Source organism: Callorhinchus milii, unplaced genomic scaffold, assembly GCF_018977255.1.
Source record: "Callorhinchus milii isolate IMCB2004 unplaced genomic scaffold, IMCB_Cmil_1.0 Scaffold18, whole genome shotgun sequence".
NCBI classification, from domain to species: Eukaryota; Metazoa; Chordata; class Chondrichthyes; order Chimaeriformes; family Callorhinchidae; genus Callorhinchus; species Callorhinchus milii.
Genome location: NW_024704759.1, coordinates 861,578 through 887,937, shown reverse-complemented (window position 1 = coordinate 887,937; position 26,360 = coordinate 861,578). Strand labels below are relative to the sequence as shown.

The window sequence follows — 26,360 nt, the reverse complement described above, 5'->3', positions numbered from 1 at the left end:
ATTTCCCGTCACCGTTACAGTGGCGGTTTGAGGCCGCACAGCGTATCCCACACCTGGTGCTGGGCCGGGGGCCTCCGGGAGGAGCCTGGCACGTGAGTACCTGGGGAACAGGCTCTATGCTCAATGTCATCAACAATATCACCTGCACAGCCCCCCACACAGCACCTGAGGCTCAACAACAACAACAACTTGGATTTATAGTGCCCTCCACGGCAGAAGACGTCTCTGAGCGCTTTACAGTAACGGATCCCGGGACTGAGCCTGACACCAGAGAGGGGGGCTGATTGACTCGAGTGTTATTCCGTCAGGGGACCTGATAGAGCTGTTTAACATCCCCCACAGGGAGTAGCCCAGTCGGGTCCCTGGTCCGATTATTCCTCGCACGCCCTTGTCTGTCTCTCTCTTGCTGCTACCTGTGACCTCTGTGCTCCGTCTCTCTCTCTCTCAGGTGATGGAAGGCTCCATGCTGACCCTGAGCTTTGGGAGTTGGATGGAGCTGCCCGGGCTGAAGCTGAAGGACTGGGTCCGGGATAAACGCAGGTAACAGCAGACCCCCTCCCCACCACCCCCGCAACTGTTGCTGTGGAGTGACGTGTACTGGGATCAGGTGCTGGCAGTGAGGCTATGCTCAGGCTGCCCTCCAGTGGTTCGGTCCAGTACTGCAGGCAGAAGGACACCGAGGGTTAGGGTTAGGGTGAGGGAGAGCACTGCCTTGTCAGAGGTGCTGACCTTCACATAAAATGTTAATCCGAGCTCCTGTCTTATGTGGATGATAAAAGATCTTCAGTTTACGGAGAAGAGTTTCCTCCGACCAACATTCCTACCTCGAACAAAGCTCCCCAACGACAGGGATGGGGTGTCACTGAGAGACTCTGTGGTTGATTTAGGAACCCGGTTATTTAGAGACTTGATTGGTGGTTCCCTTTCCGAAGGCAATAATACCTCCAAAGAAAAGTATAGAAAAAAAAAGGACTGTTTGTGGAACACTGCTGTGGGCAATTAGATGCCAAGTCACTCCACTTCACAGTATATTCTGTGAAACGCTTTGAGACATCTCAACAGTGTGAATGGGTGGAGCCCTGAGTGGTTAGAGCACTCGTCTCGCAAGCAAGAGGACCTGGGTTTGATTCCCGGGCAGGGTGAACGTTTCCTTACTGGCACATGAGTATCCAGGGAACAGTAAGTGGGGACCCAGTTGTTAGTCGATTGGCAGATCGCTTTTCTGGGGGTAATAATCTTTGACACTTCTCAACGAGGTGATAAGGCGCTTTACCAAATGCAAGTATTATTATCTTATTGATTGATTTTTTTCCTCTCTCCCCCCTGACCAGGAATGTCCGGAATGACCGTGCCACACCGGCGGAGATGGCAGCCTATTACCAACACTACGTCAGCGCCATGCGGCTTCACGGCAACTTCGTCTCCAACAGCACCGTGACCAGCATGCGCCGAGTGTGCACCGAGCCTCGGCGGCTGATAACCGGCGGGTGGGACAGAGTTGGTGAGCACAGCCAGGAGGAGGGGGCTGGCGTGAGCCTGTGGGAGGTGTGCGGTCACCGGGAAGCGGGCGATGGCGGCCGAGAGCCTTTCCGGCTACAAGCGGAGAACGTGGTCCTGGCCACTGGTACGCAGGACCAGCCGTGCCACCTGGGTGTGGAGGGCGAGGACCTGCCCTTCGTCCGGCACAGCCTGGCGGAGCTGGAGACCGCCATCGCCGGGGGGGTGCTGGGGCGGCACTCGGAGCCGGTGTTGGTGGTGGGAGCCGGGCTGACTGCCGCGGACGCTGTGCTGGGCGCCCATCACGCTAACGTGCCGGTGGTCCACGCCTTCCGCCGCGGCGTGACGGACCCCGCATGATCTTTAATCAGCTGCCGAAGGTGCTTTACCCCGAGTACCACAAGGTTCACCAGATGATGAGTCAGCAACACGGCTCCGGCTCCTACCCCGGTTACCGCAGTCTCCCCAAACATCGCGTCACTGGCTTCCGTCCCGATGGTAAATGTCTGCTGGAGAGCGAGGACGGGCGCCGGAGGGTTCTGAACGTGTCCCTGGCTGTGGTGCTGATCGGCGCAGGCCCGCGGCTCTCCTTCTTGCCGGAACGCGGGCTCCGGCTCGGCCAGGATCCCGAGCAGCCGGTTTCCTGTCGGCAAAACCCTGTGGACGTGGAGCCCTTCACCTACGAGCTGACTCGGGAGCCGGGGCTGTTCGCGATGGGGCCACTGGTTGGGGACAATTTTGTGCGGTTCCTGCGGGGCGGAGCCCTAGGCATTGCCAGCTGCCTGGCCAAACGCCGGCAACGCAGAGACACACGGCACAAGGACTGAAATGCCACCGGTGGTGGTGGGGTGTAGGGTGGGGGGCACCGTGTACCAAGGAGAATATGTTTTTTTTCTTCCTCTCCCATCCCCCCACACCCACTCTGCTGTCTCCAGTAAATGTGAGCAGTCAGTGTAAACGCTGGTTAAACACTTTCTCGTTCCCACCACAGCCCCGACCCGGTCACTCGGTGGCTCTTGTGTTCTGGGTCGAGTCACCGAGTCAGTGACTTTGAGCTCACAGTCCAGGCTGATGCTCCAATGGAGTGGAGGGGTGGTAGGGAGGTTGCATTGTCAGAGACGCTGTCCTTTGGGTGAGGTGTGACCCCGAGGTCCCGTCTGCACCCTGTTCAGGTGGACGTTAAAGATCTCCCGCAATGCTAGTGGAAACGAGAAGGGAGTTTCTCTTCCCCTTGACGTCTTGGCCACCAAATCCCCCAAATAAAATAGGGCACACGCTTGGTGGCTGTTTCTGGGATGTTGCTGTGCACGAATCGTTTGACACAGTCACTACACTCATCCATAATTGCCTGTGAAGAACTTGGATCGGTGACCTGGCGTTAGGGGCAGAAATGCTGACGTGGCGTAGGCCAGTGTCCGCTGAGCGGAGGGAGCGAGCAGGTTGCTAAAGGTTTATAGGTTGCAGAGGTAGGAAGGAGCAAAGGCCATGGAGGGTTTTGAAGATGAGGACGGGGATTTTTAACTATTATTCTCTGGGGGGTGGGGAGCAAAGTGGAGAACTTGGTGCTGGAGAGTTCCGAATCATCTGGAGTTTGTGGAGGGATGAGTTGGGAAGGACAGTGAGCAGGCAGTTAGGGTGGTCGAGCTTGGCCGTGAGGAGGGCAGGAGTCAGGGGAACAATCCTGGTTGTCACTGCCATTTTGTGTACTTCACTGGAGACGGAATTTGTGCAGATTTACTGAGGTTTTTAAGCAAAATAAAAACATTATAAACTGTGATGTTGATGCCTGGTGATAGGGGGTCAGGACGGAGGCTCGTGCCAGACACCACTGGAGCTGGACTGCGGATGGAGGTATGTGTGTGGGGGAGGGATGGGGTGAGGGTGGGGGGATGTGTTGTATGTGTGGGTGGGGGAGGATGGAGTATGTGGGGGGGGGACATGGAGTCACTATCTTGTTTTCACAGTAAACCTTTTCTGAGGGAGAGCTGTGGCTAATTCCAGAGTCTTATATAAGCAGACGCAGAATTTTCATTTAGACATGAATTGCTAAACTTCCCCAGATCCTGGAGGGACAGGGCAGGAACACTGGGAATTCGGGGAGAGGCGGTGAGTGGCAGGTAAGGTGGTGGGAGGGGGGGGGAGAGAGTGTGTTGTGTTTGTGAGGCGGGTCGGGTGATGGAGAGGGAGCGGTGGACTGAATCCTGTGCTACATGTTTGTAATGTTCAGTCTGTGGAGTTTTGAGGGTTAAAGCTTACAACAACAACAAATTGTATTTATTTAAGCGTTTTTCACATCGGGAGGACGTCCCCAAGGTGTCTGTCAATACAACTTGTACATTTAAAAAGCTGAGCCCTGCACTGCACTGGCTGCTGCTCCCAGTCATTTGGGCAATCGCATCTCTAACACAGGTTGGATTCCTCCCCCCCCCCCCCCCCCCCCACATTGTAAAAGGGATGGGAAACATTTCTGAGCTGTCGGTCCCTGAGGCTGGACTCTCTGGGAGTGATAGCTCCGGGTTTAGGAATGGGATTAGAGCAGACATGTTTTTGTCGGGGCGGAGGGTGGGTGGGGGGCTGCCTGGCACGAATTACAATGAAACCGATAACTTGTCATCCCGACGAAATAGCTCAAATGACTATTTATCAGAGTTGACTAGTTATCCAGCGTTTTGAGACTACAAAGTGTTCAGCTGGGGAGGTATTGAGTGAGTGGCCGGGTATGTGGGGTGGACGTCTTGACTTGTGGCAGAGGCGAGTTACCAGAGTTTCATTGTTGATGTTCTGATGACAAGCGGTGAAGAGGTCGGGGAGGAGGATGTGGCCAAACACTGACACAACACAATCTGCCGAAGGCTCTGGTTGTTCGCTGTGAACTGCTGAGCGTTGGGTGGGGGGGTGGGATGGGTGAGTCTCGGCACAGTTACCGGAGTGACAGGTGTGCACTGGGCTGGTCCCAGCTGTTACCGGTGCTGCTCAGATACAGACTATCCTGTGGATGTCCTGCTCGGTGGGTTTGTACAGAGCAAACATTCACAGCTTCAAATCTGTCTGTTGAAAGCTTTGTGCACGCAGTTTGTGTCTTCAATCTAGACTGGTCCATCCACCATCATGGGATCGCTGCTTTGGGCAGTTTACCATCAGTGGATGCTATTCCCTCCCCCCCCCACCCCCACAATGGACAGAAGTTTTTCCCACTTATCCTTCTGGATTCCCCGCTCTATCCCATTCCCTTTCAGTCCTGATGTCCTGGCTCCCACCATCCCTGTTCTGATAACTGTTGATGTAAAGTCCTTGTGTGAAGGAATACTTCCTGGGTCCCACCCTCCTCTGGACCCTCACACCAGTCCCACCAAATTAATTAACACGGGATGTGATTGTCGTAAGATCTGTGCAAAAACATTCTTAAAATCTCTATGTATATATAAGAATATATGTATGTATATGTGTATATATATATATATGTACATGTATGCTAGCTGTACCCAATGCTTGGAACCAGTTTCATTTAATCGGCCTTCTCTCTTTCATTTTTATTTGTCCTTGAGAGCCTTGATCTTCTTAGGCATCTTTATCGCTTAAGATTAAGAAAATGTGCTATTTCAGTGCCTTGGGACGAGCTCCTGATGTGAAAGGCGCTATACAAATGTAATTTTGTTGTATTGAACTCATTAGCATCCCTTGTTCATATATTTGCACACATATCCTGTTGGGAGGACTCCTAACACACAGACAGACATTTGTCATTATTAGTATAGATGCATCTCTCTGAAAGGGTGTGTGACTCCTGTACATCTATACTACTTTGTTGCAGAATTTTTTAATATATATTTTAATATAGCTCATCGATGATAGGAGATCCCCGGAAAAAAAATATGCCCATGGCGCTCCCCCCCATGCAAGACCTTTCTGATGAGATATAAATCTTATCTCTACGTCAGTCGGTTATTGCGGTCTTGGCGGACAGACAGACACAGTCAATTCACTTTACAGTATATTCTATGAAGTGCTTTGAGACGTCTTGAAGACGTAATAAGGCACTATATCAAATGTAAGGATTATTATTATATAACCTGACATTAAATAGTTTCATGGCTGGAGAAAGGAGCTCTGGCCTGGCTGCAGTTCCCAACAGTAAGCAACAGAGGGCAGCCCGGCCGGTTGTGTCCCTGTCCCTCATTGCTGAGCTCAAACCCAGAGAGTGCTCAGTCGTGGAGAGAGTCCTGTGGTAACGTCTCGCTGGGAGGAGAGGAGGGTTTCCTGTGGGAGGTTGGCTCGGCGCCCAATGCAGTGAGTCATTACCCGTCAATCACAGAGACAACCCTGATCAAAGGTCGCAGGGACTTGCTATCTGACTTATCTCGCTCTCACCTTCAACCTTTCACCTCTGTCACCACGTCTCGCTGACACACGACAAATGTCAGCCTGGCTCAGTCGGTCACACTCTCTGCTCAGGCTGTGGGTTCGAGCCCCCCAAGTCGGGGTCCTTGAGCTCACAGTCCAGGCTGAAACGTCAGTGCAGTGTTGGGGGGGGGAGCACTGTTGTTTCGGCCATCCTTCTACCCCCACCCTCCGTGCCCTTCACCCCTCCTGATCCCAACCTCCAGCTCAGGTCCAAATCCTTGACTCTCCAGCACCTTGGGACGTCCTCTTGACGTGAAATGTCATATGTTGTTGTTGTTGTCAGAGTTACCATCTTCCCGGAGGAAGTTAAACTAAGGCTGTGGTGGTTCAGGGGGATTTTCTGCAACACTTTTCGGGAACAAAGAACTGAGTTTCTCTGTTGGGGTCAGAGTCCTGACTGACAATAATCCCGATAAATGGGATACAATATTTGCGTCCTGTTTGTGGGACTTTGCTTTCTGAAAAATACCTTAGTCTTTTTTTGTTTAGCATTTCTTACGTTCTTTTGCTAAAATGGCTGCTGAGTTCGCCTACAAAACAGTCAGTATATCCAACTGTAATTACTCGTGAAGCGCTTTGAGACATTTTGACATAGTTCAGACGCTATTGATACGCTTTAATGTGCTGACGTGAAAGGCGCTTTATAAATGGAATCTTGTTGTTGTTGTTGTTGCTCACAATGATCGATTGGAATGAGACTGAATTATTTAAACACTTGACTCTCGGTGGTTCCCTCACTGGGTGTCTGGGTGACGGGCAGTCTGTCACCTCTCTGTGTCCGTGTCTCTGAGGTACGTCTGTGTGTGAGTGTACGGTGTGTACATATGTTTCTGTTTATGTGTTTGTGTGTGTGTTTGTATGTAATACGAGTAATAATCTTGCATTTGATAACAGTGCCTTTTACGTTGGCAGGATGTCCCAAAGAGCTTCACAGGATTTACTGTGAAGTGTAGTGACTATGTATTTGTAGGCAAATGCGGCAGCCAATTTTGCACACAGCAACCAATGAGCAATTTTATATAGTTTTATATTTTATATAGTTGGCCAGGACACCAGGAGAGGACACCTTCTCTTTTCAAATACTGCCCTGGGATCATTAATGTCCTTCTGAACAGGCAGATGGGACCTTGATTTCATGTCTCATCCGAAGGACAGCAGCTCCGACAATGCGACTCCCCCCAGCAGTCCACTGGAGCGGCAGCTTAGACAATGTGATTCCATGTCCTGATGTGGGGGTTCAAACCCAAAACCTTCTGACTTGGAAGCGAGACTGAGCCAGGCTGTCACAGTGTGTGCTCGGTGTGTGTGCGTGTGTGTGTGTGCGGTATATGTGTGTGCATGGCGTGCTTGTGATCTGTTTGTGATGTGTTATGTGTGCTGTGTTGTCAGCTGTTTAATATTGCTGTAATTGTTTTTACACACAAAGTGCCTGAATAATTAATCTGGGAAAACCAGAGTCAAATTAAATACCATCAGTGGAGTCAGTTCTGCTGTCGGTGTGTCAGTTTGTCCAGTCCCGTACCTGCGTTGGTGGAAGAGGGGGATAGTGGGGGTGGGGGGAAACAGCCAAGTTTATTTCTCCTCATCACTGTCTCGCATTTCCCCCCCACCCGAGAAAAATTATAATAATCCTGGCCTTCGATACGGCGCCTTATCACGTCATCGAGACGTCTCAAAGCGCTTCACAGGATAGACTGTAAAGTGACTGTATTTTGTGGGTGAAACGCGGCGGCCAATTGTGCACAGAATGTCCCACAAACAGTCGTGAGTTGAGTGACCACATTTTTTGGGGGTGAATGACTGAGAGATGGAGTAAGTGAATGAGGGAGTGAAGGATGGAGGGAGTGACTGAGTGAGAAAGGGATGGAGGGCAGAGGGATGGATGGAGGGAATGGGAGAGATAGAGTGAAGGAGGGAGGGAGGGAGGATTGAGCGAGTGAGAGATGGAGTGAGTGACAGAGTTACAGAGGGAGAGAGGGAGAGGGGGTTGGGAGGAGCGGAAATTCCCGACCTTTTCCGAAAACCCCGCCCCCAACCACAGCCCCGCCCCCAACCACAGCCCCGCCCCGACCACAGCCCCGCCCCCAACCACAGCCCCGCCCCCAACCACAGCCCCGCCCCCAACCACAGCCCCGCCCCCAACCCCAGCCCCGCCCCCACCACAACCCCGCCCCCAACCACAGCCCCGACCCCAGCCCCGCCCCCAACCACAGCCCCGCCCCCAACCACAGCCCCGCCCCCAACCACAGCCCCGCCCCCAACCACAGCCCCGCCCCCGACCACAGCCCCGCCCCCAATCATAGCCCCGCCCCCAATCACAGCCCAACCACAGCTCCGCCCCAACCACAGCCCCGCCCCAAATACAGCCCCGCCCCCAAAATCATAGCCCCGCCCCAACTACAGCCCCGCCCCAATCACGGCCCAGCCATAGCCCCGCCCCCAACCATAGCCCCGCCCCCAACCATAGCCCCGCCCCCAGCCATAGCCCCGCCCCCAACCTGAGCAAAATGGAAACTGGGAGCGAGAGAGGATTGTAGGGAGAGAGAGGGAAGAGGGAGAGAGGGAAGAGAGAGAGAGGGAGGAGAGAGGAAGAGGGAGAGGGAGAGAGAGGGAGTGGGAGAGGGAGAGGCGGAGGAGAGGATGAAGTGAGGTTCCCGCCGCGCGGCTACAATGTTTCCAGCCGCTGCTCAGCGCTGAGAACCCCGAACCGCTCCCACCCCCACCCCCGGGGCTGTGTGTGTGTGTGTGGGGGGCTGTGTCTGTGAGGGGGGGGCTCTGTGTGTGGGGGGGGGCTCTGTGTGTGGGGGGGGGCTCTGTGTGTGGGGGGGGGCTCTGTGTGTGGGGGGGGGCTCTGTGTGTGGGGGGGGGCTCTGTGTGTGGGGGGGGCTCTGTGTGTGGGGCTCTGTGTGTGGGGCTCTGTGTGTGTGGGGGGGGGCTCTGTGTGTGTGGGGGGGGCTCTGTGTGTGGGGGGGGGCTCTGTGTGTGTGGGGGGGCTCTGTGTGTGTGGGGGGGGGCTCTGTGTGTGGGGGGGGCTCTGTGTGTGTGGGGGGGCTCTGTGTGTGGGGCTCTGTGTGTGTGGGGGGGGGCTCTGTGTGTGTGGGGGGGGCTCTGTGTGTGGGGGGGGGGCTCTGTGTGTGGGGCTCTGTGTGTGTGGGGGGGGCTCTGTGTGTGTGGGGGGGCTCTGTGTGTGGGGGGGGGGCTCTGTGTGTGGGGCTCTGTGTGTGTGGGGGGGGGCTCTGTGTGGGGGGGGGGCTCTGTGTGTGGGGCTCTGTGTGTGGGGGGGGGGCTCTGTGTGTGTGTGGGGGGGGCTCTGTGTGTGGGGGGGGTCTCCGGCTCACTATGGATGTGGGAATGGAGAAGGATTGCAGTGCGCTGGGCGGCCTCTTCCAGACCATCATGACAGACCTGAAGGTAAGGGCTGGGAGTGTCCGTGTCGCGGTGAGTTGTGGTCACGCGTGTCCATGTCACTTCGCCTGTCCGTGTCGTGTGTCCGTGTGGATCAGATGCTCTGAGCCGCTGACGGCGATATATAAATGCAAGTTGTTGTTGTGGATCGCTCGGTGGATGTTGCCCACCTTGTGGGGTTTGGCCTCAGTCAGTGCGTGTGACGAGGGCAATCGTGTGTGTGTGGCATGTGTGTGTGTGTGCGTGGCGTGTGTGTATGTGTCTGTGTGTGAGTGGCGTGTGTGTATGGTGTGTGTGTGCGTGGCGTGTGCAGTTGCGGGGGGGGAAGAGGGCGGACTGGGTTTGGGGTTCAGGCTGTGTTCGGGTGGCGCTGAGGCTCAGGGACACACGTGTTGGTTTAGAGCCATGTACCTTGCGGGCGGGGGCGGGCGGGGGCGGGCGGGGGCGGAAGGAGGGGAGGAGGGGAGATTGAGATCCTCGGGTGTATTAAACATTAACCAGTGCTGATACACACACGGTTTTGTGTGTGTTGGTGGGTGGGGCAGGGCGTGTGGGGGGGGGTTGTGGTAAACCCAAGGACTTGAAGGGGTGAAGAGAAGTGAGTGGGAAGGTGGGAAGGTGTGTGGTTGGTAATGAGGTTCAGGAGCCTTCCCCCCCCCCCCCCCCCCCTCCCCACTCACCCCCACACGCGACATTCTCTGACCCTGATGTTCTCGGAGTCAGTGGTGAACCTGTGGATCGGGTTTGACGGCCGGTGAGTCTCCGGCTGCCTTCTCTCCCCTCCCCCAACGTTTCACCCACAAAACACACAGTCACTCCGCTTTACAGTGTATCCTGTGAAGCGCTTTGAGACGCCTCGAAGACCTGATAAGGCGCTTCATCAGATGCCAGGATTATTATTGTCGCTCCCCTCACGTGGTCTGTCCCGGCACCTGCACTGTTCAAAGCTCAGGGAACGTTCTCCCTCCCGCGTGTGTGCCCTGTCACACGTCCATGTCATGTTCTGTGTCTATCTGACCAGTTTATGCTCCAACCTGACGCTAACCTGACCCCGTCATCTGCCTTAAACCTCGGGTGAGATTAACCATTGAATTGCTGGGTGACAGTCGAGATGGAGGGGCTTTATGTGGGAAAGGAGGTTAGGGTTGGGCTTCAGTGGAGACCTTGTTTCGCCCACAAAATACAGTCAATACACTACAGTGTATCGTGGGAAGCGCTTTGAGGCATCTCAACAACATGATAAGGCACTGCATCAAATGCAAGGATTACTATTATTGTTGTTGTTATTGTTATTATTGTTATTACAGCACACGCACACACGCACACACAGCGAGCACACACACGCACACACAGCGAGCACACACACGTACACACGCACACAGCGAGCACACACACGCACACACACACAGCGAGCACACACACGCACACAGCGAGCACACACACGCACACACATGCACACACACACAGCGAGCACACACACGCGCACACACACATAGCGAGCACACACACGCGCACACACACAGCGAGCACACACACGCGCACACACACACAGCGAGCACACACACATACAGCGAGACACACCCACACAGCGAGCACACGCACACACACAGCGAGCGCACGCACACACACAGCGAGCGTACGCACACACACAGCGAGCGCACACACGCACAGCGAGACACACGCCCGCACAGTGAGGCACACATATACACAGTGAGCGTACACACACAGCGAGCGCACACACACACAGCAAACATGCACAGCAAGGCACACACATAGATGCAGACACACATATGCACACACACAGCGAGACAAACACGTAACCACAGCAAGGCACACACACACATACAGCAAGGCGCACACATACACACACAGAGCGAGGCACACACGCACAGTGAGGCACACAACGAGGCGCGCACACACACAGCGAGGCGCGCGCACACACACAGCGAGGCACACACCCACAGCGAGGCACACACACACAGCGAGGCGCGCGCAAAGTGAGGGGCGCACACACACAGCGAGGCACACACACAGTGAGGGGCGCACACACACACACACACACACAGCGAGGCACACACACACAGTGAGGGGCGCACACACACACACACACACACAGTGAGGGGTGCATACACACACACACAGCGAGGCACACACACACGGTGAGGGGCGCACACACACACAGTGAGGGGCGCACACACACACACACACACACAGCGAGGCACACACACACAGTGAGGGGCGCACACACACACACACAGCACTGGTTTAGAGTCAGTCTAGACTGTGAGCTAAAGGTCCCTGACATGGGGGCTTGAACCCACAACCTTCTGACTGCGATGCCAGAGTGTGAGGGGCTGAGCCGGGCTGACAGCTGGGCTAATCCGCTCCGTCTCACGTGGTGCGTGTGAGAGTCTGGGCTGTGGAGGGTTTGCGTTGTGTCTGGTTATGGTATACCCGGTCTCCGCCAGGCCCCAGCGCCTCAGGCCTGAGCCCCCGGCGCGGTGCTGGGCAGTCAGTATGACTGATGCTTTTGGCCACAAGAAAACAGTCACTACACTTGCTTACTGTGCAGCTTTGAGACACTTTAACTTTGTGGATGCTGTAAAAATACAAGTTATTTTATTACGTGTCTGTGTGTGTGTCTCTCTCTCCCTCTCTCACACACACCCTCTTCTTTCTGTTTCACTAAATGAAACCATCTTCGCGTGTGTGTGTGAGTATGTGTAGGTGTCTTTCTGCCTGTGTGTGAGTGTGTACTGGGTGTGTCTGCGGTAGCGTGCGTCATGCCCTCTGTGTAGGTGCGTGCGGGCCTATCTTCGCTGCTTACCGTGTCCTAACCCCTCAGCCTAACACTTGTGGAATTTAACCCTTTACTCTATAAAGGCAAATCGTTCCTGGCAATCCAGCAGCAGAGGCGTCAGTCTGGGTGTCCCTCACTGTGTGCTTCCGTGTGCGCGTCTCTCTGTCTCTGTCTCACTTTGTGTGTGTGTTTATGTCTCTGTCTGTGTGTGTGTGTGTGTGTCATTCTCCTCTCTCTCTGAGCGCTCTGGGGCTCTGCCCTGCGTGAAGAGCGCTATATAAATAGAAGTTGTTGTTGTTGCTGTCTGTCTCTGTCTGTGTGGAGTTGAGTTTGTGACTGGAGCCATTTGAGGCTGTTGGAAGATTTTAAAAGTCAGAGAAAGGCTGTTGTTGTGTGTAGAAAGAATGTCAGGTGTGAGTCACCCACCGGCTCACTCCCACCGTCCCATCCCCTGACTGGATTGCAGCCTTAAAATGCAAGAGTGTGAATCACTCCAGTGTGTTGTAAATCGGCCGTCAGCCTGAGATTGCACACCTGGAACTGCGTAGTTTGGGTGTTGCCGCTCACACAGCCCCTGTGTTGTGTAATGTGACGGTGTAAGTGCTGACTGCACACTAACTAACACACACAGGTCTGATCAGGACCAGACCTGCCACTGGCTGCCTCGGCTCTGCTCTGCTCTGCTCCTGCCGAGTGTGTGTGAGCTACTTCGAAGGTTGTCAAGGTTCCCTCGTCTCCTTTAAGGCACGTCCCAAGACCCTCTTAGACCGCGCCTTCGGCCAGCCTCCTACCCCTGCCCTCCATCCCTCCTCATCCAGCTCGGGTACAAATCCCTGGATTGTCCTCCCGACGTGAAAGGCTCTGTGTAAATATCATTTGTTGTGGGTTTGAGCCCCACGTTGGGGACTGTCCAGGCTGAGGCTCAGCTGCAGTGCTGTGGGGGGGTGGCGGGAGCACTGCATTGTTGGGGGACACTATGATTTTGGATGAGACATTAAACTGAGCTCTGCTCTGTGCGCTGTTCAGTTGGAAGTTAAAAGATCACATGGCAATGTTCAAAAAGAGAGGGGAGTTTCTCCCTCCCTCCCACTCTCCCTCGGGGTCTCCTGAGGCTGAAAATCCCCCCAAATAAAAATCGCTCATTCACTTTGTGGCTGTTGACAGGGACATTGCTGTGTGCAAATTGGCTGCTGCACTACACTGTGCAGTAAATTATGTGAAGCACTTTGGGACTTTTCGAGTGCATGAAAGCCGTGGTCTGTGTCTCAGGGAAACCTAAATGAATGTTCTAATGGGATGGAGCAATCATAATAATAATAGTAATAATCCTGGCATTTCATATAATGCCTTATCACGTCATCGAGACGTCTTGAAACGCTTCACAGGATACACTGTAAAGTCTAGTGACTGTGTATTTTGTGGGTGAACCGGTCTGGGCCAGGAGCCAGTGTCTCACTCAGAACCTCTTTATTTCACTCATTCTTTCCCTGAAGCCTTTTATTCCGAAACCTGACCACACCCACTGCGCGGGGGGAGGGGAGCGTTCCTGACCACAGGACGACAAAGAATTACAGGTCTGACACCTGAGCTGCTCTCTCTCCCTCGCCTGATCCTCCCTCTCCCTCTCTCGCTCGCTCTTCTCGCGCTCTCTCGCTTGCTCCTCTCTCTTGTTTGCTCGTCTCTTGCTCGCTCCTCTCTCTCCCTCGCTCGATCCTCCCCCCTCTCTCTCTCGCTCGCTCCTCTCTCTCTCTCTCTCTCTCGTTTGCTCTTCTCTCTCGCTCACTCCTCTCCCTCTCTCATTTGCTCCTCTCTCTCTCGCTCACTCCTCTCTCTCGCTCACTCCTCTCTCACTCTCTCTCTCGTTTGCTCCTCTCTCTTGCTTCACAACTTCTTTTTATGTTTGCTTTTCTCGCTTCTCCCAAACCATGATGTGTCCTCTCTCTCCTCTCCAGCCTCATGAAATGACCTCAATACTGTGTGACTCCTCACCTCCTCCGACACTCTACAGGACTCAAATACCTCAAAATTTAAGCTTTCTGCCCTGTAGCCTTGCTCTCTCCTGATCGTACTTTCACTCCCCCCCCCCCCCACCCCTCTTCATTCCAACCTCCACCTCAGGTGTCAGGTGCAAACCTTTCACTGTCCAGCGCCTTAGGACATCCTTCTAGTGTGAAAGGTGTTGTGCAAATGTAATTTTTGTCATGTCCGTTGCTTCAGTTTTGAAACAAATTCCCCATGTTTTCCCTCTCTAGCCGCATTCCTTACTGAGGAATTGCAATCCTCTCGCAATTTCTAAGAGCTCTGAGACACTACCCTGTGAGGAGGGTGCTATATCAGTGCAAGTTCTTGTTGAATTCCCATGGGAATACTTCCCTGGAAGCTTTGTGTGTAGAAAACAATAAATCTTGGGTTTGATGGAGTGTCACATGTGAGCTCAAGTGCTTCACCATGGAGTCACCGTGTTTGTGGTGAGCAGTGGAAAATGTAATATCTCCCCGGTCCCCATTCCTCCTGTTTTGCCAACAAAATACACAGTCACTACACTTTATAGTATATTCTGTGAAGTACTTTGAGACGTCTCAAAGATGTGATAAGGAATCACACAGTCTAAGCTGAGGCTCCAGTGCAGCTCTGGGGGGAGTTGCCTTGTCGGAGATGCCGTCCTTCGGATGAGATGTTAAACTGAGGTCCCGTCTGCCTGTTCAGTTGGACGTTAAAGATCCCGTAGCGCTGTTTGAAAAGAAAAGGGAGTTTCTCTCGCGGTGTCCTGGCCAATAAACCTACAAATAAAAAAAATTGGTCACTCACTCCATGGCTGTTTATAATAATAATAATCCTTGCATTTGATATAGCGCTTTTCACGTCGGGAGGACGTCCCAAAGCGCTTCACAGAACACACTGTAAAGTGAATTGACTGTATATTTGTGGGCGAACGCGGCAGCCAATTGCGCACAGCAATGTCCCACAAACAGTCGTAGATTGAAAATGACCAATTTATTATTGTTTTTGGTTTTGGAGGATTATTATTTGGCTCTGTGTGGAGTAAGGAAACTTGCCCAAGGTTTCGCCCTCTGCCTGGAATTGAACTCAGGTCTCTCACTTGCAAAGCGAGTGCTCTAACCACTGAGCTACAGGACTCTACAGCGCCTGTACAGCGCCTTGGGACGTCCTCTCGATGTGAAAGGCGCTCTATAAATGGAATCTTGTTGTTGTTGTTGTTTATGGGACACTGATGTGCGCAACTGGCTGTCGTGTTTTTCCACAAAAGACACAGTCACTCCACTTTACAGAATATTCTGTGAAGTGCTTTGAGATGTCTCAACGATGTGATAAAGCCTTCACTATTCTCAAAAGCAAGGATTATTATTATTATTAAATCCCCGGCTTCCTATCTTGCCGTCTGTGTGCGGTAACTGGTGGGCGAGAGACAAAATGTTCAGCTTCCCCTCCGGGGAGAAGGAGAGTGCGTGTGGAGACCTGCGGGGGACTCTGCCAGGGCAGAGAGTGCGGCGATTGAGAGAGCCAGCGTGGCTGTGAATGTGAGTGAGCTGTGCCCTGTGCGGAGCTGGACTGGGAAGCTCTCTCTCATTGCAAGCTGCACAGTCCTATCTGATACAGTGGAGTCTTGTAGCTCAGTGTTAGAGCACTCGCTTCGCAAGCGAGGGGTCCCGGGTTTGATTCCCAGGGCAGGGCGAAACATTGGGCAAGTTTCCTTACTCCACACACCTCAGTTTGCCTCGCAGAAGTATGAACCCGGTTGTTAGTCGATTGGAGGATCGCTTTCTGGGGCTAATAATCCCTCCAAAAAAATATTGGTCACTCAATTCACGACTGTTTGTGGGACTGGCTGTGGGTTCAGTTTCCTTGCTGTGGGCTGTGCAAAATGCAAATAAAACTGCAGACGGCTACTTGCACTTTGCATGAATTTACATTGTCAGCGACACCCCCAGCGGAACGTGGAGAGCAGAATAAATGAGTGTGAGTGTATGTGTGTGTGCCGTGTGGGTGCCGTGTATGTGTGTGCGCATGGAGATTCAATACTTGAATACTCTGAGACGCTGCGCTATGCCGGACATGATTTCCTCCCTTCCTCTGAGCCTTGTTATCACCTCCCACTGGTGACACGTAGGCCACGCTCAGGGGAGGGTGGGGGAGACTGGGCTCCGCCGCTGAATTGGAAGCGATTCTGGAGTCCGCTCCTTACATTGCTGAGATAAGCTTTTACAACCATTTCCCGATGTACCCTGAGGCTATGTGAGTGGCGTGCTGAGGTGCGATATCAAATGCAAAGATTATTATTATTAATTATTTTGTCACTTGAGGCTTTGAGATTATCTATTATGAAATCAGTTTAAACACAAACAACCGCTTCCCCAATCCCACCCCTCGGAATGTGCCCTGATTGTAGATGGGGTGAAATGGATGAGAGTTCAATGTTGAGTGTGTGTGTGTGTGTGTGTCTGGGGGGGGGTGTAATCTCTAAGACCACCTGTGGTGTGGTGCAGTGTGTTGGCAGTGCTGTGTGGTGTCACCCAGCAGCTAATATCACCTTTTAGGGAGCGTAACAAAGCCATGATCTCAGTTGGCCAGTGTCCCGAAGCTTTCCCACAGCCCCGCATTGTTTCCATTTCAGCTGGATTTGCACCAAAAACACTTCACACCAGATGTGTTTCTAATAAAGAGCAAACCAGCTGGCGTCCAGATTGGGCTTCCCCGTCCTCCTCAACCTCTCTCCTCTTCGACCACGCCTTCGGCCACACTCCTATCCCTACCCTCCCTGCCCTCCAACCCTCCTGATACCAACCACCAGCTTGGGTCCCTGACTGTCCAGCGCCTTGGGACGTCCTCCCGACATGAAAGTCGCTGTGTAAATGTCATTTGTTGTTGTTGTTAATGATCCCTTCAGTGGAGAGGATGGTGTCCCCTCGCATCTCTCACTGAGCAGGGAATGGAGTTAGAGTAGAGAACTCCAGTGGGGGAGCGAGCACCAGCGCAGACACATGGCTGAATGGGCTGCTATGCAGTAATTCCATTGCGACGTCTCTAAGCTCTTCACAAAATATACTGTAAAGTGTATGTTGGGGGGAAAACATCGCAGCCAATTGCGCATAACAGGGTCCCACAGTCTATTGAGTGACCATTATTTTTAAGGGATTATTACCCCCGGAAAGCGATCCACCAACCGACTAACAATCGGGTTCCTACTTACTGCTGATAAACAGGTGTGTAAAGAAAGCAAACTTGCCTAAGGTTTCACCCTACCCAGGAATCGAACCGGGTCCTCTCGCCTGCGATGCAAGTGCTGTAACCACTGAGCTACAGAAGTATGTATAAACACCGCTGATGTTGGCAGGGATTTGCCGTGACGGAGCCTGTGTGACTGTCGGGGGCGGTTTGTGTTACTGTCCTGCCGCCTGCTCACTGAACCTGTTTCTCTCCTCAGAGCGGATACCCTGTCTGGGAGGACTTCATCTCCAAGGCCAGCAAACTCCAGTCACACCTCAGGTCAGTGTCGCAGCCAATGGCAATCCTTCCCTTTCCTGGAACGAACGGCCTCACCTGGGGGTGAATGGGGTGCAGCAGGTGGGGGTGATGGAGGGCAGCGGGTGGGGAATGAGGTTCAGCGGGTGGGGAATGGGATGCAGTGGGTGGGGGGATGAGGGGCGGCGGGTGGGGGGATGGGGGGGCAGCGGGGTGGGAGCTTGCTCTCCAAGTATCTGCCCATCTCCCAGTGCCACTAGGCACTCCTGATTGACTACCCCTGCCGACTCCTGAGACCGTGAGTCTGACTCCCCTTCTCCCATGTGAAGATATGCTTGTGACAGGCTTGTCTTGCTGTCTCAGTGTAGTGACTGTCTCCTTGTTGTTACAGGACCACCATTGTGGTGGCCGGGGCCTTTTTGGATGCATTTCAGAAAGTGGCTGATCTGGCAACTAACACACGAGGTGAGTAACTGGAGGTGGGGAGTGACTGTGGGGGAGGGGCTGCATTATCCATGTTATTGCAGTGGTGTGTGTACACCGTGCAGTAACTTGCTGTTGGGAGCTGGAAGCTGAATGTCTTGTTGACGTGTTGTGGCTGATACGGCTGTGGTTGGCTGGGGGTTGGGATGGGCTGTTTCTCTGTGGGTAAAAACCTCTCATTGGTTCCGATGCCCAAACACACGTCAGGTTTCAGTACTGTACCCTGTGAGGGACACGGGGTAAACTCAAGTGGTAGTGGTTGTTGTTGTGCTGTGGAGCCACCCTGGCTCACTAGGGGGCAGGTGTTGGGGGGTCAAGGAATCTCTTGGAACTTATAAATTCTCGAAACACTTCATAGAATCATAGAATCATACAGCACAGAAAGAGGCCATTCGGCCCATTGCGTCTGCGCCAGCTCCAAAAAGAGCTTCCAACTCAATCCCACCGGCCGCTTTCTCTCCATAGCCCTGCAATCCCGTCCTCCCCAAATACCCATCTACTTCTCTCTTAAAAGTTGTTATTGAATCGGCTTCCACTACCCTTTCAGGTAATGCATTCCAGATCCCAACACCTCGCTGGGTGATATTTCCTAACCTCCCCTCTGTTTCTTTTAACAACTATCTTAAATTGGTGTCCTCGGGTTACTGACCCACATGACAGCGGAAACAGTTATTCCCGGTTCAACCTATCAAATCCTCTCATGATCTTGAAAACCTCTATTGAATCCCCTCTTAATCTTCTCTGCTCTCGGGAGAATAATCCTAGTTTCGCTAACCTCTCCTCATAACTAAGATCCTTCATTCCGGGTACCATCCTGGTAAACCTCCTTTGCACCCTCTCCAATGCCCGAACATCTTTCCTAAAGTGCGGTGCCGAGAACTGAGCGCAGTCTCCAACTGAGGCCTAACAGCATTTTATCAATATTCAACATAACCTCCTGACTTTTGAATTCTATGCCCCTATTTATAAAACCTGGTATCCCGTTTGCTTTTTAACAGCTGTATCTACCTGTCCTGCCACCTTCAGAGATTTGCTTATGTGGACCCCCAGGTCTCTCTGTCCATTTGCCCCCTTTAAGATTGTACCATCAGCTTATATTGCCTCTCCTCATTCTTCCCACCAAAATGCAACACTTTGCGTTTCTCCACATTAAATCTTATATGCCACGTTTCTGCCCATTTTACCAATCTGTCTAAGTCCCCTTGGAGTCTGGTGCTATCCTCCTCACCATTAACTACTTTTCCCACCTTAGTATCGTCTGAAAATTTGTAAATTGTGCTCCCTATACCCAGTCCAGATATTAATATAGATCAGAAAGAGCAGTGGTCCCAATACCGACCCCTGAGGGACACTACTACACTCCTCCCTCCAGTCAGAAAAGCAACCGCTTACTACCATTCTCTGCTTCATAGTAATTGCTGTCATTGTAGTGACTCTGAGGGTGAGTGTCAGTGTAGTGACTGTGTGTGTGTGTCCGTGTAGCGACTGTGTGTGAGCTGTCCATATAATAATAATAATAATAACAATCCTTGCATTTGATATAGCGCTTTTCACGTCCGGAGGACGTCCCAAAGCGCTTCACGGAACACACTGTAAAGTGAATTGACTGTATATTTGTGGGCGAACGCGGCAGCCAATTGCGCACAGCAATGTCCCACAAACAGTCGTAGATTGAAAATGACCAATTTATTATTGTTTTGGGTTTTTGGAGGGATTATTAGGCGTGTGGAGTAAGGAAATAGTGACTGTGTGTGAGCTGTCAGTGTAGTGACTGTGTTGGCAAGTGTGCTGGGCTGGTACAGCTATGAGGAGAGTGACTGATCTCAAGGATTGTGGGCTGGGGCCCTGGGAGACACAGTCTTTTTCCCTTCCAAGCAATGAGGGTGTTTAACTCCAGCCCAGGGACAGGCCGTGGGAGTTGACTTTCATGTTAACAAAGTGAGGGAGGCGGTAAACAGTGAGAAGGATAGGAGCCGACTGCAGGAAGACATAGACAGAATGGTACAATGGGCGACACATAGCAGATGAGTTTCAATGTGGGGAAATGCGCGGTAATGCATTTTGGTAGAAAGAATGAGGGGTAATATAGGCGGTAATACAATCTTAAGGGGGGTAAAAGAACAGAGAGACCTGGGGGGGCAGGTAACTGAATCCTTGAAGGTGGCAGGACAGGGAGATAGAGCTGTAAAAAGGGCATATGGGATACTTGGCTTTATAAATAGGGGCACAGAGTACAAGAGTCAGGAGGTTATCATTAACCTATATAAACACTGGTTAGGCCTCAGTTAGAATACTGCGCCCAGTTCTGGGCACCGCACTATAGGAAGGATGTTAAGGTATTGGAAAGGAGGAGATTTACGAGGATGGTACCAGGAATGAGGGACCGTGATGATGAGGAAAGGCTGGAGAGGTTAGGATTATTCTCATTGGAGCAGAGAAGGTTACGAGGAGACCTAATAGAGGTCTTCAAAATCATGAGGGGATTTGATGTTAGAAAAGGAAAAACTGTTCCCACTGGTGTGTGTGTCGGTGTCTCGAGGTCACAGATTTAAAATAGTCTCTAAAAAAAGCCGACGGGGAGTGAGAAGAAATGTTTTCACGCAGCGAGTTGTTCGAATCTGGAACGCATCGCCTGAGAGGGCGGTGGAGACCGATTCGATAACTACTTTTAAAAATGCGGTGGACGGTATTTGAGGAGGACGGGTTTGTGGGTTATGGGGTAAGGGCTGGGGAGTGGGACTGACATTAATTGCTCTATTCAAAGCTGGCACAAACCCGATGGGTTTTTTGAGCTGTACGATTCTATGATTCTATGGTTCTATGTCTGATCTATGGCTCGGCTGTTAATGTGTGACTCCAGGCTTTGCTCTCCAATCTGCTATGGACTGTGACTCAATGTCTCCGCAAATGCCCCAGGCCCAACCAACCACCGTGCTTGGAGATTCCAAACCAGGTCTCCTCGGAGCTGAACTGGCTCCAAGGTGACATGTTGGAATCGAGCCAGGCCTCTAGTCCGGTTCCTGAGCCAGGAGGGGCCGCAGTGTCCCAGGGCATTCACTGCTGATGACAGCACAGCCCGGCCTGGCTCACCGGTAGGACCTGGAAGGGCCGACCAGTCACTGGGGGTAGGGAATCCTCCCCCTCAGCTCCTGTTAACCCTGCAGCCAAAGCCCTAAATAATGGGGAGGGTGGTCCTAGCTGGAAAAGCAGCGGGAAAGTTGGCCAGACAGCGCTCTCAATGGCAAGCTATCGGTTTTAGCTGGTTAGACCCCAGCAGTTCCCCCAACTCACCTTCTGGGCTTCCCCCAAAGCCTTGGCTCTCACCAACCTACACCTAATACTTTCCAGAATTAGGTAAGCAGGATGCTTCCCTCCAGGGAGAGAGAGAGAGAGAGAGAGAGCGCATTCCATTCCAACAATTTATCTCTGGGATTTCCACGTGAAGGTGGGATGTGTGGAATTCTCAGTGTGGGTTGGAGATTCTTAAATGATGGTGATGGGCTTCCGTCTGTGTCAGACACTTGGTTGACCAAAAACAAATTGGAATTGAGCATTGTGTCTCGACAGGATTTTATGGCTCAGTCACCGCGTCATAAGGAGGTTTCACTGCCCTGAGCATTCCACAAGTATTTGGATTCTATGTGTGCACTGTGGAGTGTGCGCACTCCCTCTTTCCCTGGGAGGAGGACACACCTAATCCCGGGGTAGGGTAGGGTGCAGACTGGCGAGTGCCGAGGCTTGGGGGCGCGGAGGTTGCAAGCACGGACACTAGCTTCCTACAGCTTGGTTTAGCCCCGGGGAGGGATGGGGTGTGGCTGACTGTGTGAGCCCTCGTTGAGTGCGAGGACAGGCTTGTGTGGGTACAGAGTAACTACAGCAGCAGAGCTCTGCGTGTACAAATAGCTACGTAAATTACATGGAATTTCTTGTGGGTTTGCGAGTGAAAGACCGGCCTGTCTCGCTCATCCGTGCTCCAGTTGGTTCAGCGTCAACTCATTGGGCGTGTTCTGGTGTCAAAAACCTCAGAGACAGATGCTCAGCACGGAGGTGGTGAGGGGGGTGGGGTGGCAGGCATCTGGCCTGGGAATTCTGGAGACTCCCCCCCACCCCCCTTCTTTTCCAGCAGGTTGTGCAAGATTTTTAATGTCTTCCTGGACCTTGGTTGAATGTCTCATCCGAAGGAAGGATGGTGTGTCTGAGAATGCAATCGCCTGAGCTTCCCCCCGCCCCGAGCCCCTGCCTCTTCCCCTCCCACCTGGTTAGACTGTGGAGTATCCAGACAGAGGGTTCCTGTGCTGTGGCCCAGACCTGCTGTGACTTGTTTTGTGTACTCGCACCTACATGTTATACTGTGAGCTCCTGATTGGGGAGGCCATGGGACATCTCCCTGTTAGTGTATCTGGGTCAATAAGCCCTCTCTCTCTCTCTCAGCCTCTCTATCTCAGTCTGTCTGTATGTGTCTCTGACTCTCTGTCTGTCCATGTGTGTCTGGCTTTGTCTTTCAGTTCCTTATTAATGAAGTGTATTCAGATCGCTGTCCTCTTCCATGGTTACCATGGGGGGGTGTGGGGGGGGAGTGTGTACACACACAACAATTTGGGAGGTGTCTGTTGGATTCAAAGACACTAAGCTGACTTTTCAACTCTCTCTCTCTGTCCCTCTCCCTTTCTCTCTCTCTCCCCCTCTCTCCACCTCGTCCCTCAATGCTGTAGCTGCTCAGGAGACTTTCCGTTTTCCTGCTGAATGATTCCATTGATCCGGCCTCAACAGATAAATCACTCATGGTCCTGAGTCAGACATTGTGACAGTGCTCGGAGTGAACTCCCCTCATACCCTCTGACCCCCCTTCTCTCTCCCCTCTGTCCTCCCCCCTTTCCTCTAACTGCCCTCCCCTCTCCTCTCTCCCGTCCCTTCTCCTCTCGTCTCCCCTCTCCTCTCTCCCCTCGTCTTTCCTCTTCCCTTCCCATCTCTCCCACTGGTACTAACGCTCCGAGACAGGCTGGGCCCCAGGCTCCCCAACTCAGGAAACACCCGATCCCCAACAAACCAGTGGGTTCCTGGGGCCAAGACGTGGGGACTTGGTACGTCACTGGGGTCTCCATGTGAAGGACAAGACCCATTGTAAATACAAGAATGTGTGTGTGTGTGTGCGCATGTGTGGGGGTATGTGTGTGTATGCGAAAGGGGGAAAACTGACTTGGAACAGCCATCACCCTCTTCTCTCCTCCATCCCCATTCCCCTCCCTAGAGCAAAGCAATTGAGACGTATGGAACAGTATAGAGCCTGGATCGGGGTGGGGAGAGGGGCGGTGGGATGAAGTTTTGGAAGAGAAGCTTTGGAAACGATTGGTTTCCTGAAGGCAAATGCTTCCCACATGAGTGTGTGGAGACGCTAATTATAGCACAATCTCACAGCCCAGTTCCTGCCTGTGATGTATGATTCAGCAGCCAACATCAAACTGCATTCATTTTCTTTCATCCACGTCTAGTCGGCTTCTCTCCCCCCCACACTTTCCTCCAATCCCCCCTCCTCCTTGCTCCCTCCCCTCCCCTCTAAGCAGCATTAATGATCCAGTCTGCTCCCCACTGAGCCAAGTCTCTGTCGCTCTTCCACTTGTTCTTTCCTTCTCTCTCTCTCTGTCTCTCTTTCCAGTACTGCTCATGAGAGGAATTTTGAGACTGTGTGTTATATAGTTAACGTGGGCCGCTCGATTAGAAACAGGGCTGTTTTCACAGGAACAGGTTAGCGGGAGATGGGCTGGAGGATTTTGAAGTAGTGCAAGGCTCTGAAAGGACACTCACACTCTCATCTCCCAGTCAGAAGGCTGTGGGTTCAACCTAACAGCAGTCCAGGCTGATGCTCCAGTGTGGTATTGGGGGTGGGGTGGGGGGGAGTAGTTGTTGGAGACACCAACCATCGGATGATGTTAAACCAAAGTCCTGTCCTGTTGGATGTTATTCGACCCTAGTTGAAAAGAGACCGGAGTTTCTCCTAGTTGATGTCCTGGCTAACAATAATAATAATAATCCTTGCATTTGATATAGTGCCTTATCACGACTTCGAGACGTCTCAATGCGCTTCACAGAATATACTGTAAAGTGAATCGACTGTATACTTGTGGGTGAAATCCCACCCAGATACATCAGTTGCTCACCAGCTTTCAACACTGTTTATCACATTATTATTATTGTGAGAGGTTATTTCCGGTGGTTAGAGAACTGGAAACCACGAGCTGAGGTCGGGCCTGGGCAGGGTTGAGGGGAGGTGTGAAGGTGATAGTTTTAGCGCTGTGTGAGAATGTGGAACAATCCTGACCAGGTGCTGTGGAATGTCAGACCATAACATTTAAAAGGGAACTGGATAAATATTTGAAGAACAATGTATCAGGGCGATGGGGAAAGTGAGGGGAACGTATAAACTGTGAGTTGTGAATGTGGCGTATGTTACTACAGTGGCTTCCACTGAGTCCATAATGGTATTTACACAGCAAACTAACACTGTTACACATTACAGTGAGAGAGCAGGGAATGGGGTTAGAGTAGAGAGCTCCAGTGGGGGAGCGAGCCCCAGCACAGACACGATGGGGAGAGAGAGAGAGAGAGCAGGGAATGGGGTTAGAGTAGAGAGCTCCAGTGGGGGAGCGAGCCCCAGCACAGACACCATGGGGAGAGAGAGAGAGGGAGCAGGGAATGGGGTTAGAGTAGAGAGCTCCAGTGGGGGAGCGAGCCCCAGCACAGACACCATGGGGAGAGAGAGAGAGCAGGGAATGGGGTTAGAGTAGAGAGCTCCAGTGGGGGAGCGAGCCCCAGCACAGACACGATGGGGAGAGAGAGAGCAGGGAGTGAGGTTAGAGTAGAGAGCTCCAGTGGGTTGCAGAGTTGGCACAGGATTGGTGTTGGCTGCTGTGTGCCCCCTGGCGGCTCGCCACAACGCGTGTTTGTGGCTGCATGTAGAGCCGCTAATTGACAATAGAGAGTTGGGCACTGGTGTGAATCGTCTCTCATGGAGCGCGTGATGCCAGCCGTCCACTCACTCCCCCCCCACTCTCCAAACCGCCCCCTCACTGCTTCACCTCCTCGGCCATGACCTGTGCGCACATCAGTGACTGACGCTGCTCACTCAGCGCTGACCCATGTGGAGCTGCAGGGAAACGCCAGAGAAGCCAAGAGAATGGGAGGAAACCAGGATGACAGGAGATGCTCGTCTCTCAGACTAACTAACATCCACCACCACCACCCCCAAGGCTAAATTTATGATTCTCCCCCCACGCCCCTTCCCCTCCCCCTGCCTGAACAGTCATTATCTGGTGTTCAGGACACATCCCGATACTCACACACATACACACGACAGGATCAGTCACTGTGGCAACAGGTTTATTGTTCACACACTCGGTGCTGGGCTGATGACTGATTCCATCAGCACATTGCCACAGGCGAGAGAGAGAGAGAGAGAGAAATAAAGAGAGAGATGCACACAGGCGAGAGAGAGAGAGTGGGAAAGAGAGAGACACACAGATAGGCAGAGAGAGATAGTGAGAGACAGAAAGAGAGGCAGAGATAGACAGAAGCAGCTGGAGAGAGTGAGAGATACAGAGAGAGGCAGAGATCGAGGCAGAGAGAGACAGACACACAGAAGGGGAGACGGAGAAGCGCGGACACACACACACACACAGAAGGGGAGACTGAGACAGAGAGAGAGAGAGAGACACACATACACACAGAAGGGGAGACCGAGACAGAGAGAGGAAGAGACACACACACACATATACAGAAGGGGAGACCGAGAGAGAGAGAGAGAGACACACACACACACAGAAGTGAGGCCGAGACAGTGGGAGACACACACAAAGAGAGACACCAGCATTGTCCAGGGGGAACACCAAAAACCAAGGCCCGTCTGCACCTCTTCAGGTGAATGAATGTTCAAGATCCCATTGGAAAAGAGAAGGGAGTTTCTCTCTCCCTATGTCCTGACCAACAATCCCCCAAACTTCCCAAACTTGATCAGCTTGAGACCCCGGGCAGTCAGCCCACCCCCCCCTCACCACCCCGCAAACTCCCAGAGCACTAAAACATGTGCTATGTGATGTGTTAATTATCACCAGTGGCACAAAACCAGCATTCCCAGAACTGGTGTTCCTGGGGCTCTCTACTCTAATCCCATTCCCTGCTCTCTCTCTCTCTCTCTCTCTCTGTGCCCTTGAGTTCAGTCTGGGAGTTTGTTGACATATCTGTGTGTGTGTTTCCCAGCTCCTGGCTCAGTGCTTGGGGTGTGTCCGTATATTCTATATAA

The 26,360-nt window shown here is 52.6% G+C and overlaps 2 protein-coding genes across 4 annotated transcripts in view; both read left to right on the top strand.

Moving 5' to 3' along the window:
- The window catches only part of osgn1 (oxidative stress induced growth inhibitor 1), a 4,183-nt gene extending 1,591 nt beyond the window's left edge, over positions 1-2,592 (top strand). The window contains 4 exon segments of the mRNA XM_007909300.2: positions 1-92; positions 449-540; positions 1,332-1,849; positions 1,852-2,592. The exon segment at positions 1-92 is cut by the window's left edge and continues 4 nt beyond it. Coding sequence (XP_007907491.2) covers positions 1-92; positions 449-540; positions 1,332-1,849; positions 1,852-2,324 — 1,175 coding nt within the window. The 3' untranslated portion in view covers positions 2,325-2,592.
- A 6,594-nt stretch (positions 2,593-9,186) lies between these two features.
- Positions 9,187-26,360, top strand: part of mtss1 (MTSS I-BAR domain containing 1) — a 42,769-nt gene continuing 25,595 nt past the window's right edge. For all 3 annotated transcript variants that reach the window (XM_042341866.1, XM_007909302.2, XM_042341865.1), the window contains exons 1-3: positions 9,187-9,309; positions 17,547-17,608; positions 17,976-18,049. In XM_042341866.1, coding sequence (XP_042197800.1) covers positions 9,238-9,309; positions 17,547-17,608; positions 17,976-18,049 — 208 coding nt within the window. In that variant the 5' untranslated portion in view covers positions 9,187-9,237. The remainder of the gene's footprint in view (positions 9,310-17,546; positions 17,609-17,975; positions 18,050-26,360) is intronic.